At 34.2% G+C, this 15,814-nt stretch overlaps 1 protein-coding gene across 1 annotated transcript; it reads left to right on the top strand.

Annotated features, from left to right (window-relative positions):
- The first annotated feature begins 4,594 nt into the window (after positions 1–4,594).
- On the top strand, positions 4,595–9,408 carry LOC108206044 (NADH dehydrogenase [ubiquinone] 1 alpha subcomplex subunit 2). The gene is made up of 3 exons (XM_017376213.2): positions 4,595–4,753; positions 4,831–4,937; positions 9,120–9,408. The coding sequence occupies exons 1-3, from the start codon at positions 4,665–4,667 to the stop codon at positions 9,227–9,229; spliced, it is 306 nt and encodes a 101-aa protein (XP_017231702.1). The 5' UTR covers positions 4,595–4,664; the 3' UTR covers positions 9,230–9,408.
- The last annotated feature ends 6,406 nt before the right edge of the window (positions 9,409–15,814 follow it).

The raw sequence follows: 15,814 nt of genomic DNA, 5'->3' as shown, positions 1-15,814 counted from the left end.
GAAGGTTCTTGACGGTAGGATGCCGCAAGAGAAGTTGTATAATGATGGTAAGTAGTCGTTCGTTTTGTAAGTTATGATGGAAATGTGACAAAAAAAAGAAGTTATGATGGAAAGTGTATGTGACTATTGGTGATGATAGACAAACATGGAAACGTCTGGTAATGGTGGTAAGAGGTCCATTATTACAATTTGGGTTAAGATGATGGTCATATACGTTGCATATATGTGTGTATGTATTTATATCCGTGAGATATGCTATATATAAATTAGTGATATGTTATGTACAAATTAGTGATTTCTGTAGTTAAAAATAGTGATAAAAAAACTGTCCAGAAATTGGTTTTTGGTTTTTAGTTTTTAGGCTAATTTGGTTTCTACTGGAGTAGGACTCTCACTCTCTCTCCCTCTCTCTCTCTCTCTCTCTCTCTCTCTCTCTCTCTCTCTCTCTATAATATATATATATATATATATATATATATTAAATTATGTGATTTATTCATGTAACAATCAAAATTGGAAATATATTATTTCCAATAATCTATGTGTAATATAGTAAAATAAATTATTTATTTATTTATGAATTGATTCAGAATAATATTTATGATACCATTGCGAAGCGCGGTTTATAAACTAGTGTTTTTTTTTTATAATTGAGTTAATTCAATAATAAAAAGTCATACGGCATCTGCATAAATAGTCGCGTCGAACAAACAAAACCCAGAAACAAATCACTGATTAATCCATTTTTTTGGAGATAAAATTACGTGATTTGTTGAAGATGATATATACACATGTTTCGCCAATTTTCTTCCGCCATAACGAGTATGAGCTATCGACTGAGAAGGCAATTCCCTGGCAACGTTTATTACTAAATCAAACACCATACTCACACAAACGGTGAGAAAATAGCAAAACTCACACAAACGATGAGACAACCAAAAACCAAACGTGACAAACTAGCAACCAAATGCGTAAATAAAATATTAGTTAAACCAAGACAATCCTTAAATATGGGGAACAAACCCATAAAACAAGATAACTCAGACCACTTTCGAGAATAAAATCACAGGGAAGAACAAGAAATCCATAAGTTCGTGGAATTGAGATCTAAGAAAAAGAAGGCCAAATCAGAAAAGTCTTTGAATCCTTAGATCCGAAAAAATAAATTATTGTCAAAAAAGTTTTATTGATAGAAGAAAGAAAACGCAAAGGAAATAAAAAAAATGGAACACAATATTCACTCTCATCCATTTGAATTTGAATTTTTTTCATTTTAACTCTCATCCATTTAAATTTGAATTTTTGTCATAGTATAGTTCAAATAATAATAAAATATAGGTGGTGTTTGGCCGAGCTTAAAATCCCGATTTCTGGGTTTATAAGTTAGAAGTACACCGTTAAAAATTACCCCATTTGTCCAATTTTGATTGACCCATATTTCTTTTTAGGACGTCTCAAAAAGTATTATACTTATTATTTTTGAACACTACTAATTTTCACTATTACACCCCGCTACTTCCTCCCACCATCCCCATTGTATAATAATATAAACACTATTACACCCACTACTTTCCTCCCCGGTCTCAAATCTATTATTAAATTTTGATGGGTCCCACCACTTTACCCATTTTTCAACTAAATTTAGTTTCTTTTACTAAGTATCTTTTTCTTAATCTCCGTTAAAGTCAAAGCATCTCTCTTTTTGGGAATGACGGGGTATTTATAAAAACTTGCGAAAAGTAGTTGTATACTCCCTCCGTCCCATATTGAATGAGCTGGTTTGACTTTCACGGAGATTAAAAAAATAATAGTAAGTTTAGTTGAAAAGTGGTTAAAGTGATGAGACATATTAATATTTAATAATAGATTTGAGATAGTGGAGGAATGTAGTGAGTGTAATAGTGTTTATTTAATAAAAGAATATATAAAATAGAGAGGTAGTGGGTATAATAGTGAAAAGTAGTGTTCAAAAATAGTAAGTATGATAGGTTGATTCTTTTTGGGACGTCCAAAAATGAATAAGAGTTATAAAAAATGGGATGGAGGGAGTATCAATACCCTTTATTAATAAGCGAAACCCCGTTTCGGTGGAACATCAGCACCAAAGTACCAAAATTTGGTCATCATATATTATATTGAATTATTATTATTATTTCATTATTAAACTCCTATTGAAAGTATTGAACTCCTATTAAAAGATATAAGACATATATATTGGTCAGGACTTTTTTACTTAACGACTATTCATGATATATAATTCTATCCCAATATAACTAAATATTTTAATTTTTAAAACCGAAACAATTTAACTTAGAAATTAACTCTATAAAATCCTTATCACATAAATATGAATTCTCTATAAAATTTCTATCAGATAAATATAGGGAGTCAACAGAGTTTTTGTGCGGATCTGAGAACATAAAATAAATTAAATATTTAAATAATGAATTTTATTTATAAAACATATTTAAGTTATATAACTTAAAAATTCCTTCAGACATCTATATTAGTTTGTCATACAAACAACTACTACTCCTACGTCTAAGAGAACTCCAACCAACATTAGAATTACCTATTCTAACTTTAAAACAATTACGGATTAAATATACGTAAAACATATCTATTATAACTCTAAATTAATTACAAATTATATATTTATCGAACAATTTAACATAGGAATTAACTGTATAAAATTTCTATCAATTAAATATGAATCAACTCAATAAAATTCATATCAAATAAATATAAGGAGTCGACAGAGTTTTTGTGGATAAGAGAACATAAAATAAAAGATAGGCTAAAAAACGGGTTAATTATCAAATTAGTCATTGAAGTGGGCTTAATGTATCAAGTTGGTCACTGAACTGAAAACGGTATCAAAATGGTCAATAAAGTCACCATAAATATCAAACAAGTACTTGGAAATATGAGTTCAAGCACTAAAAATATTATTTATAGAGTTTTATACATTATTTTTGAATGTTACCATAGCCAAGTAAAATATTATGACTTATGCTATTTTCTGATAATATATTTAGATTTTATCAAGTGTATTTATTATTTATTTTTAGTTAAAACAAAGAAAATAACTATATAATAAAAATAAATAATAAATAAACTTGATAAAATCTAAATATATTATCATATATACTAGAATTCATAACCTTTCAGTTGGTTGTGATAACATTCGAAAATGATGTGTAAAACTCTATAAATAATATTTTTATTACTTAAACTCATATTTCAAGGTACTTGTTTGATATTTATGGCGTCTTTAGTGACCATCTTGATACCGTTTTCAATTCAGTGACCAACTTGATATATTAAGCCCACTTCAGTGACTAACTAGATAATTAACCCGCTAAAAAACTCTATTATTGTTTTGTTTTATTGTTGTTTCACTATTTATTGCGAATTTTATCTATAAAACATATTTAAGTTATTTAACTTAAAAATTTATTTCGACTTCTATATTAATTTGTCATACAAACAACTGTCACTCCTAGATGTGCAAGAACTTCAACCAACCAACATTACACATACCAATTATAAGTTTAAAAAAATTACAAATTAAATAACATTACACATACCTATTATAAATCTAAAACAATTACAAATTATTAATATAAAAATTAATTCATTCTGTGCTCTTCAGAAGATTACGATAAAGATGAATAAGGCGGTGGTAACACTGACTTGACAACGGAAACTCGAAGAGAATGAAGTCATTGTCCTTATTGAAACATATTATAAAAGAATCGAGATACGAGACATCCGTAATAATAAAATTCATATCAAATAAATATAAGGAGTCGGTAGAGTTTTTGTGTGGATATGAGAACATAAAATAAAATACAAACCAACTCTTAAATACAAACTAAAAACCAATTTCTCTATCACTATTTATAACTACGTGTATCACTAATTTATGCTGCACTAATCACTGTTTTTATATTGTATATAAACAATGATTTTAATTATCAAAATTGAGAAAATCTACTTACCTAAACTATTGATAATCGATTATAGATGACCAATTTCAGTCGTTGGAAGGTTCTTGGTGGTAGGTTGCCGCATGAGAAGTTGTATGATGGTGGTAAGTAGTCGTTAGTTTTGGTAAGTTATGATGGAAAGTGTATGTGACTATTGGTGATGGTAGCCAATGGTGGCAAGTCATGAAAACGTCTGGTAATGGTGGTAAGAGGTCCATTAATACGGCTTGGGTGAAGATTATGGTCATATACATTACATATATGTGTGTGTATATATACTTTTATTCGCGAGATATGCTATATATAAATTAGTGATATATTATGTACAAATTAGTGATTTCTGTAGTTAAAAATAGTGATAAAAAATTGATCAAAAACTTGTTTTTAGTTTTAGGCTAATTTGGTTTGTATTGGAGCATGACTCTCTATATGTATATATATATATAAAATCTTATATCTAAATAAAAATTATTTAAATATCATTTAAAAACAATAATTAAAATAAATATAATAAAAATATAATAATGCAACCAAGAAAAACATTTTCCTTTCAATAAATAATAAATTTTAAAAATTTATTTCGTCAACTAGTAAGTATAAGTTTGAGAAGAGCGAATGAGTTTTGGCGAGTTTTAGGCGAGCGGCGAGCTAAACGAAGAGTTGAAGAGAAAGATGGCGACATGGATGAAAGAGTTATCTTCCCATCTCAAAGAAATACGTTTCCTCTTCTGTCAGACCTCTCCTCTCAGCTCATCTACCAGGTACCTTTCCCTCCTTATCACCTAAACAGAAGAGGATTGAAATAGATGCTTATCTGTTTGTGTTTGTAATTAAACAGGTCATTTGTGGAGAAGAATTACAAGGATCTCAAGAAATTGAATCCCAGGTTCCCGATTTTGATCCGTGAATGCTCCGGCACTCACCCTCAGTTGTGGGCCCGATACGGTATTCCCTAATTTCTCTTTACTTGTTTCTATATTCTGTTTTCCCCTCTCTTGTTTTATTATCATTCACCTCATCTGGTAACATGCTTTGCTCAATTTTTGTCAAAATTAGTCTTCGTGTTAATTACACAACCAACTGATCTGTTTTTACTTTGACCTAATTTTTTAAACAAGACCATTGATACTATAATGATATAGGTCACTGCAATATTGCAATTGTGAAAGAAAAGAAGCCATCTGCAATATTTACTCTTGTCGATATTTGTGATTTGTGGCCGAGAGAAATGGGGAGATGTTTTTGATTTACTGTATGTTACTATTTCGGTCACAGTAATAAAGGAACGTTTGAGATCCAAACTCATTATTGGGATTTACTACTATTAATATTAATATCATGAAAGTAATTTAAAAGGCATATACACTAGTGTATTGCGAGAATCAATAGAGCAGTTGTTGTGGGTATCTATTACTCTAATGTAACCCTATAGGCTAGACATAACAAACGTAGTATGAAATTAATAGAGCAGTTGTTTTTTGCTAAATCGGCCAATATATTAAAATAGAACCAGTACATCAGAAAGCCATGAGAGCCACAAGAACAAAAGCAAAGCCCCTGAAAGCTCCTGCCTACTAACAAAAGATAATCTAGCATTCTAGCTGGCAACCTAAACAGAACTAATAATCTGACACAGGACCAAGAAAATCTAAGACTAATGCAGCACCAAATACCCTGATAGACTTAAAGCATTTTACGTTTCTTATCCTTGACAAATTTATCCCATTCGGCCATTGCTTCAGACACTTCCATTAACACCAATGCATCTCTTTAGAGAACCTCCATTTCTTCTGTCTCCAAACCAGAATGAACCAAAGACAAGGAGCTAGACTCCACGCCATTCTGAGACCAGCCCACCACTGCATTTTCCAGAACCTCCTTCGCTTTAACTCCCATCCAGACTTCACGTTCTAGGTCGATGATGTCCTTAGAAAAAACCGCAGAAACATTTGCCAGGCATCCACTGTCTAAAATCTCAACAGCAGCCTTGCTAAGGACCCCGTCCTTATTGAAAATGGCTCCCTCGTATATTTTGTTTTTTCCCTTAACAGCTGCTACCACTGGAGGCCTCTTCTCAGAGGCAGAGGCTAAACCTGACATGTTGATTTTTTCCTCAAGCATCATTGGATCCTCTGCAAAGTCCCTGAACAGATTAGGAGGATCGTTCAGAGCAAACAATTCCCTTTTCATAACACATTCTGCCTCATCAAAAACCGGTTGAGCGACTGGGGAAGGAGGAGGCTCTGGGGCATCAATCACTTCTCCTAGTCCCATATCATCCATGATCTGGAAAGGAATTGCCGGGCCTAAGTGGCAGAGGCTAAACCTGACATGTTGATTTTTCCCTCAAGCATCATTGGATCCTCTGCAAGGTCCCTGAACAGATTAGGAGGATCCTTCAGAGCAAACAATTCCCTTTTCATATTACATTCTGCCTCATCAAAAACCGGTTGAGCGACTGGGGAAGGAGGAGGAGGCTCTGGGGCATCAATCACTTCTTCCTAGTCCCATATTATCCATGATCTGGAAAGGAATTGCCAGGCCCAAGTCTCTGTCCAGGAAGTGCTGAAGGTTTCCGGCTGAGCCAGGCATTTCCCTAAAAGCACTCAAATTATCCCTGCCATAATTCGCCAAGTATTGGGCTGCCAAGTTTTGTTCGACGGGGACCCGAGAGACAACTCTAAGAGTCTCCTCCTCCACAAAGTGATTGGCGTAGATTGCATTGAACATAGTTAAAGCCTCCTGTAACTCTTCCGCTATTTGGATCTCGTCTTGAAAGCGGAGCACCATGAACACCTCGTGGTTGTCTGTTTCGAAATGAACCTTGTTCTTTTTCATCTCTATGCACTGCACAGCACCAGTTTGAAAGGCCCAGAGAATGGCTTCACCCTCTGTCATGCCATGCATGGGCCCTGAGGCAGTCCAGAGCCTTTCCCCCCATTCATCCCGAATAACAATGCCCGCCCCATTAGAATTACCGATTGCGTTTGGATGAGCAGTTGTTTGTGTACCATGACTTCCTTCTCACCTGGAATAATAAATCAGCTGCAGTAAGAGTGTACAAGGCAATGTCACAGATATGGATTGAGTCTCCTTAACGGTTACTTTTTATCAGTCCAGAACAAAAATTTACTGTTGAACCAGCTCCAACAAGTGTGGTTGTGCTCCCAGCTTCGTTCATTTTTCTTTTGACTTGTTCTCTAGGGTGTAGTGGTATGCACTAGTTTTCAAATATGTCACAAGAATGCGTATTATTAGTATCTCTTCCAAATAAAAACAATACATTATATATGACTATTGAGAATGTCACGTTGATCTATATTCTATATCTATATATAACTAAGCTACTGGTGAGTAAAGTCAACTAGTAGAAAACTGGATTGAGATATGGCATTGGTTCTTAAAAATGTACTTAATAATTCTGGTTTTGCGCTGCCAGACATTAACCTACTACCTCTCTGAGTTCTCTTTGCTTACTTCATCTTAACTGAATGCATCATCAAAACAAATTTATAAGGGGAAAGCGGTGGTAAAATAATAATATAGATCACGTGTCATGATGATGTTCGTGACTCGCAGAACCACTGGTGCCGTTCCAACACTTTTTATAAAAGATGTACCAATGCAGAACATAATTGAGTGGGTACTTAGCTTGTTTCTTAAATCAATTTAACAAAACTTTTCCACTATTATTAGTTGGACCAGGAAATTCTGTTCTTGTTCTGCTTTAATATGACAAAAATTTGAGGTTATAGAATATGTGAAGGGTAAAGACATATTTTGCATGACACTGATGACAGGGATTTGTTGACCAAGTACCTGACATCTTTCTGATTAGGCTTGGTACTGGACCAACTTACTAGTATGATTTTTCTTCTTAAGTTTGACATCTTACAGAGTGCTATCAAGTTGTCAGTTGAGGGAGAAATTTATTTTGAACCATGCTAATCATGTAAAATTTGAAATTGAAATGATTTTATATACTACTTTGAAAGGAAGGAGAAAGGACACTGGTTTGCCAATATTTCCTTCAAATATTAAAGATTGTGATGGTAGAAATTAAACTGTTTTGTTATATTGCCGTAGGAAGGATGGTAGTAGATTTGCTGTTGAAAGTTGGCCAAAATGGCATCCCTTTTTCTGCTGAATGCAGATGTTAGGATTTCCATTCATATTGCTTTCTAAATGACCTATAAGCTTTTCCTAGAAGGCCCAACCTCTGCAACATCTTTTTCCAAAGTCCTTGCTGCTTCTCGATCATTGTAAGTTGTGGAGATAGGATGAGGTTTAATGGACAGTGTTGGCTAGAAAGTTGGCAGGCTTGTACTTGAGCTATATTAAAGAGTTGGTCAAATAGTCAGATGTTTACAATGGGATGATAACCTGTCTTACACATAGATTAATGGATTTCCCTTGATGCATGTTTCTGTATACAGTTTAGGTTTGTTGTAGTTCTCATTGATTGTGCACTTCAGAGTTCAGACATAGAAGCATGCACATGATAGTTTAGTGACTTGTCCCTAGTATAGGCTAGACATCCTAATTTTTTATTTGAGATGTGCGAGCTCAAGCACTGGGGCGGAGCCACTCTATAACGAGAGTAGCCACTGCGCACCCTCAACTTTCTTCATCATTTATTATATTTTTTTCCAGTAATAATTATTTGTGTTAAGTTCTGATCTTGATTTCACAAGTAAACTTAATACTAGTACTCGATGTTAGTTTCTAAAATCATTTTAGATTTTTAACAGAACTAGTCTAAATGTACATCTTGTTTGTCTTATATAAAAGTTATAATGTTAATTATGAATATAGTTTTGGCTCATTACAAAACAATTGCCGAACCAGGATTGGGGCTCCCCCTCAACCAAAATCCTGGCTCCGCCACTGCTCACACACATAATCTCTGTAACTTGTAAAGAATGAGAGGCAAGAAGAGAAGTTCTTTAACTCTGGAGAGTAGGAGATTCACAGTTTTCAAGAATATTTTAGTGATCTGATTTCAGCATATCCCAAAATATATAAAATAATAATATTTGACACACTAGCATAATGTTTAAAGATATATCCTGAAATATTTGTAGTTAACAGTTATGTCTTAATTGTGGCTTTCAATTTTATATACAGATAAGGGTGTTGAAAAGAGTGTTCGTTTGGATGGCCTGTCAGAGGAACAGATCTCAAAAGCACTTGAAGGACTTGTTAAACTTGGACAGGGTGGCGTCCCAAAAGCTTGAACTTTTGTCTTTTGAGGGATATTGATAAAATTGTTGTTTTTTTCAAATGTTTCATGCCCTTCTAAATATCATATCCATATCTGTCTGTATGATGACTGTTCTGAGGTGGTACTCTGTTTTCCCCTGTAATTTCGGAAATGTTGCATGATCTCAAATAAGTTTTGCATCAGAGCTGCCAATTTGAAATTGCCCAGTCAGTTGCACTTTGTTCGCCAGTTATTTAATAAAGGGAAATTCTCAATGGTACATCTCTAGTTTTGGCTTTTCCAAATGGTACGCAAAATGTTTTTGGCTTCTCAGTGGTACACTTAAACTATTCTGATGTTCTGTGCCATACCCCTCCCGTCAACAGCTGTTAACCAAACGTTAAGTTTTCTATAAAAGCAGCATAAACATGATAAAAAAAAGAAAAAACCAGCCAACAAAACAGTAAAAATGATCCAAAAGATTCATAGACACTAATTAAAAATTCCAACATGATCCAAGTAGATGCAACAGAAGTTCAGGTTTCAACATCATAATAAACTTTCTAAACACCCTAACCAAAAAACAGAATGCATGGATGTTCTTAAACATTAGATGAAGCAGGCTGAGAAATGTTAATCTCAGTAGCCTGTGATGATTTAGATGCTTCCTTTGCTGCCTTAGCTGCTGCCTTAGCTGCATTGGATTGGTCTCTCACTCTTGGATTTCTTATCACCACAGGTTCACCCTTTTCTTGTGCTTCCTTCCTTTGTTTAGCAGTAAGGCCTCCTCTGCATGTCCTTGAATTGTGACCATAACAGTCACATTTAGTGCACTTCACTGTTTTGGCTCTCTTGCCTTTTTGATCTTCCCCTTCCTCTCTTTTTCTATTTCTGCAAGGTCTGCCAACACCTCTTTTGAGTGTTGGTGGTTTAATAGCAGGAATGTCTTCAAATGATGGCCATTGGTCTCTGTCAGGAACTGGATTGATGCCAAAACTGTAGGCCTGCTTATATGTCTTCACTGAATACCATGTGCTAACTACCTTGTGGGGATCAATTTTAGCATGCAACATTGCTCTAATAGCATGCCTACATGGTATTCCAGACAACTGCCAAGCACCACAAGAACAAATTTTTGAGTTTAGAGATAAAGGAAATTGAGATGTACCCTCATGGATCTCATATTCTCCAGGCTTTGACATGTAAGCTTTGCAGCTGATTGTCTCCTTGCTTATAACTTTCAAAATCTTGACAATCTTTGGACAGAGGTCATCATCATGCCAAGTACTTGCAGTCTGCTGTCTAGTTGCCATTCTCACCATGCAAACTCTCCTAATCCCTGAACAAAATAAAAGGACAGAGTTAGAACATGTCTTCATGCAATGAAAAAACAAGTATGAATGAAGAAACAAGTATGAATGTACCTTCAAGCAATGTCAACACTGGTCTGCATCTATCAACTCCTAGAGTAGAGTTAAAACTCTCAACAAAATTGCTTGTGTTTGAGTCATTGCAAACATTTGGATCAAACTTATGTTTGCTCCAAGTAGATGCATCACCTAAGTTTGCAAACCATGTCATAACTGCATCTCCTCCTGCCTTTTGGAGTCTTTCCATAGCTTTTTTGAATGTAAATTGGGATGTAGCATTGCAAGCCCTCCAGAATAGAATATACATAAGTGGGCCTGAGAACTGCTTTTTGTAGTTTCTACTTAAATGCCTACAGCAGTACCTTCTTTTAGCAGTTGGCCAAACCTTTTCTAAGGCCAGATCAATACCCTATGACAAAGCAAACAAGACAAATTAAGGAATTTACAAAATAAACAAAACAACTTAGGGAAATTACAGACTAAAGAAGTTACCTTCTGTCTATCTGAGATAATGGTCCAATCAGTCCTGTTTGATTCCTTGACTATGTGGTACAGGTTCCACAAAAAGAAGGACCAATTATCTTTGTCCTCAACACTGACTACAGCATATGCCAAAGGGAAAATTTCATTGTTGCCATCCATAGCAACTGCTGATAGCAGAACACCACCATAATTACCTTTTAGGTGAGTGCCATCAATTCCAATCAGGGGCCTACACCCTTGTAAAAATCCCTTCCACATTGCAGAGAATGAGATGAAGATGTTGTTGAAGAGCAGTTCCCTAGGGATACTCTCAGATTCAACAGTTGAGTAATGTGCCTTTGAATCTGGATTAGTGTTAATAACCATCCTTGTATAAGCTGGCAGATGGCTGTAGGACTCATCATGTCCTCCAAAAAGTTTTTCAAGTGCATATTTTTTCATTGCATAGAGGGTTGATGGCTTCATATTCAAACCAAATCTCTGAAATAAAAGTTCATTAAGAGCCTTACCAGGAATGTCTGGATTTGCTCTTATGTCCTCCATAACCTTCTCAGCTGCCCAATGTACATTGCAGAGGGGGTTATAAGTTTCCAAGCCCCTACATGTATGAATATTGGGCTCAATTTTCTTGATTGCCCAAGTCATGCCATCAGCCAACCTGCTTGCATGAATCCTCCAGTCACAAGAATTAGAAAGGCAAGTAGCAGTGTGCCTTCTACTGTCAGCTGCAATCACAGTGATAGCAAATCCCTCCTGAATACAGTAGTCTTTGAGTGTGTTCTTGTAATGATTTTTATCAAGAAAAATCATCCATGGCTTCAACACAATTTTTCCAAATTCCTTGTCCTCATATATTTCACCATTTCTATACAGTCTCTGGTAATAACCATCATCATTCTCATCTGAAATAAATTCATGCCAACTCCCCACTTTCCAATTATCTTTGATTTTTGGAACATTTACAACCTCTTCTAGCTCATCTGTAGGGCATGCTCCTTTAGCCACAACATCTGCATCTGAATCATCATCAGAGTGATGATCACTATGAACATGAGCAGAACCCTCCTCAGCAGTGTTTTCTGTGCTTGCAGTCTGAAAATTCACTTTTCTTTTAGCTGTTTTACCACTGCTGCCACTATCAACTGGAAGTCCTTTCCTTAAGGCTGTTGTTCTTGGAACTTTACGACCAAATAAAGACTGATCAGAGGCATTAGCAGAGGCAGTGTCATTGGTTGTGTTTGGTAGAGGTGAAAATCTGGGACTCCTCCTCACTTTCAAATTCTTGAAGGCTGTATTAGGTGATATAGGAGGTGAAGGTAGGATATTAGGTGTGATTTTAGTCTTAGGCTTAGGCTTAGGTTTGGGTTTAGCTTTAGTCTTTGGCTTGTGTTTAGCTGCAGGTTTAGCCTTATCTTTAGGTTTGGGGTTACTTGTGGATGGTTTCACTGAGGTGTCCTCAAGATCATTCAAAGACACGTCAAATTCATCTTCAGTATCATTCTCATCCACATTTTCTGCATTACCATCAACCTCAGCAGCCTTTTTACTCTCATTTTGCCTTCTCAAATTCATAACCAGCTTGTACAGGGGAGTGGGCTGCATCTTTGTCCCAACCCAAATCATAATCTCAGTACTGTCTTTAAACCTTTCGAACATTTGCATCAGGTGTGAATCATTTTCTAACCATTTGTGTTTCATATTCCAGGCATACGCAAAGGTTGGATAACCAAAATCTAAGTGAATACCCCTTCTTTTAGCCTCATCTTCATACTCCATAATTAGGTCCAACAACGTGCATTTATCTATTTCGACCTTAATATCTATATTGCTATCCCTCCAATTAAACGTCACAATCTTATGATCACCCATTCTACAGTACAAAACAAACTCAAACATTCAACAAAAACATACATACATGACTACACAGGACAGTACATTACTTTAAGAAATAGCAATACAAACAACAATACACGTACAACAGTGTATACATACAGTAAATTATGCATGCGCCCTACATATACATACACACAAAAACCAACAAACATACGAACAACGAAATGCAAGTGAAGCTGAAGACGGAGAAAACGAAATATACCTCAGTTGAAGATGAATTGCAGATTGAGAAGATGAAGAATCGAATATGCACTCCTGATTGATACAGAAAGCTCTCGCTTGTACAAACCCTTGCTGTTGTTGTAGTCGACCGTTATGCACAATTTTTACCTAAGCCCTCTTTTTTACCTAACCCGACTATTAACCCGAGTCTGCTGTAATTTCTTATGTTTTAAAGTTTTTTTTTTTAATTTTAATTAAGGAGAACTTAACGTTTATTTAACAGGTGTTAACGGGAGGGGTATGGCGCAGAACGTTTGAATAGTGTACGTGTACCACTGAGAAGCCAAAAACATTTTGCGTACCATTTGGAAAAGCCAAAACTAGAAGTGTACCATTGAGAATTTCCCTTTAATAAATGTTTTGGCCGAGGAATTCTGGACAAACAAGCCATTTTCCTCTTATGTCGCCCCAAATACTATACAAATACTTTAAGCTCCAAATAGTCAAACATATACACAGAGTTAAGTTTCATGGACTTCACCTTTTTTTAGAGATTTTGTAGTAAAATATTGCATAAAAATATGGTAATATGACAAAATGTATCATTTTGTAAATCATGATGTGTAAAGATCATTATTTTATTCAAAATCTTAAATATCGTATATGTTTTGCATTTAGAACATTACAAAATATTTTATTCTACAAAATATGTTTAGTTTGCAGAATATTTGTTCAATTTGCTAAACATACATATCATACATATTCTACTCATCAAATATAAATGATCTCCAATAATTTTAATAAATTGATGATATTTATAAAATACACTTCACAAAATAATATATTTTATATGTTTTGATTGCAGAACAAATGTGGTCTTCGCGGTTTCCGATAAAATAGCGATTTCCTATATATTATATATATTTATAATTTTTGAATTTTTTTAAGACAAACAATAATAACGGAGAAAACACGGACATAGTGAGTATAATCTCGTCTGACCAAGTATTAAATGATTTTGTGCTTACATGTGACTTTTTTCCAGGTCTCCCGGAACATCTCATTTGAACTTCTTAGTTGGTATTTCATAGAACTAATCAATATATATAATTGATTTTTCCAACGAGCAATAAAAAATTTAACTAATCTCATTTTCTCTTCTATATTTGGATTTAAATATCAAACTGATCACCGAATAAACTTCGATATCTCATATTCGTCACTTACAAATTCGACGTCTCTCATTTAAAACACTTTTAGAAACATAAATATCATCAGCATAAACACTATTAAATGCGTCAAAAAAGTAATGAAAAATTAAAAATGCCGTCTGCAACGTTAGCATAACGACTACTTTTCCATGTCAGTGTCCCACGTAGCTCCAAGTCAACTCTAACGAATATATTACCCCGTAGTTACACACACACACATGAGTGTATCTCCATGTATGAACTGGTTCATATGTTTAACACAGGGCTTCAATTAGCAGGGATATGAAACAAAGATTTCTCAAAGGAATTGAAAATCTAAACTAATTTGGGAGAGTTATTCATGAAACGGAGATACATTCATATATCGGGGGTTTTTTTAATACATTCGTTAGAGCTGACTTAGAGCCACGTGGGACGCTGACATGAAAAGTAATCGTTATGCCGATGCGGCAGATGGTGTTTTTAATTTTCTATTACTTTTTTGACGGAGTAGTGACAAATGATATTTATGTCTTTAAAAGTGTTTTAAGTTATACGCCGAGTTTGTTAGTGGTGAATTTAAGATATCGAAATTTATTCGGTTGTCAATTTGATATTGAGATATTCTCTAGGATATCACATTTTTGACTTCTACCTCTGGTAACCCTGTACTTATGATTTCTCACATATATACCCTCATGTTATGCAAAATGTAATAGAGTTGATTTTAAATTGTAAAATAAATTGTATATTTGAAATTATTATTAAGAAATACATGAAATAGACTTTTGAATCATGTAAACTGAGTGAGATATATTTAAACTTCATAACAAAACTTTAATAATTTATATCTCACTTAACTTGACTCCGATTTATAAGATTTAAGGGTCTATTTCATGTTTTTTTTTACAATGATTTCAAATATACAATTTAATTTACAATTTGAAATCAATTCTATTAAATTTTTACATATAATGAGGGTTATTATCTGTGGAAAAGCATAAGTACAGGATTACGAGGGATAAAAGTCAATAATGTAATGGTACCATCAGGAAAAGCCATTTCCACGAGTGAACATAGAGAAACCTATTCTCGTTATCTATCCACCTCATCCCCTCCAACTTTATATTAATATTTGACACGTATGTCCAACTCATCGCCCTCCAATAATCACAATATTAAGATATTATTTTTGCTATATAACCAACAAATATAACTAACAGATATCGAGCAAAATAACTTTTTCATTATCTAAAATATAATTATTGTTATTATTATACAATATTTTAACTAAACAATTTAACCAACAGCATTGGAGATTTAGCTAACCTCAGCCGATCTTCTATATTTTAACTAACCAATGTAACATATCTGTTCAGGCTTTCAGCCTAGAAATAAAATAAAAAGGAATTGTAAGATTTCTTCTCAATTGATGTATGCCAATGTACTCTGCTCCTAGTTGACTAGGGATAAATAACTGGTATGTATATTGCAAATCCATCTCCAATGACGTATAAGTGA

This window comes from Daucus carota, chromosome 2 (assembly GCF_001625215.2).
Source record: "Daucus carota subsp. sativus chromosome 2, DH1 v3.0, whole genome shotgun sequence".
Taxonomy (NCBI): Eukaryota; Viridiplantae; Streptophyta; class Magnoliopsida; order Apiales; family Apiaceae; genus Daucus; species Daucus carota.
Note: the sequence above shows the minus strand (reverse complement) of the source record. Positions and strands in the feature narration are given on the sequence as shown.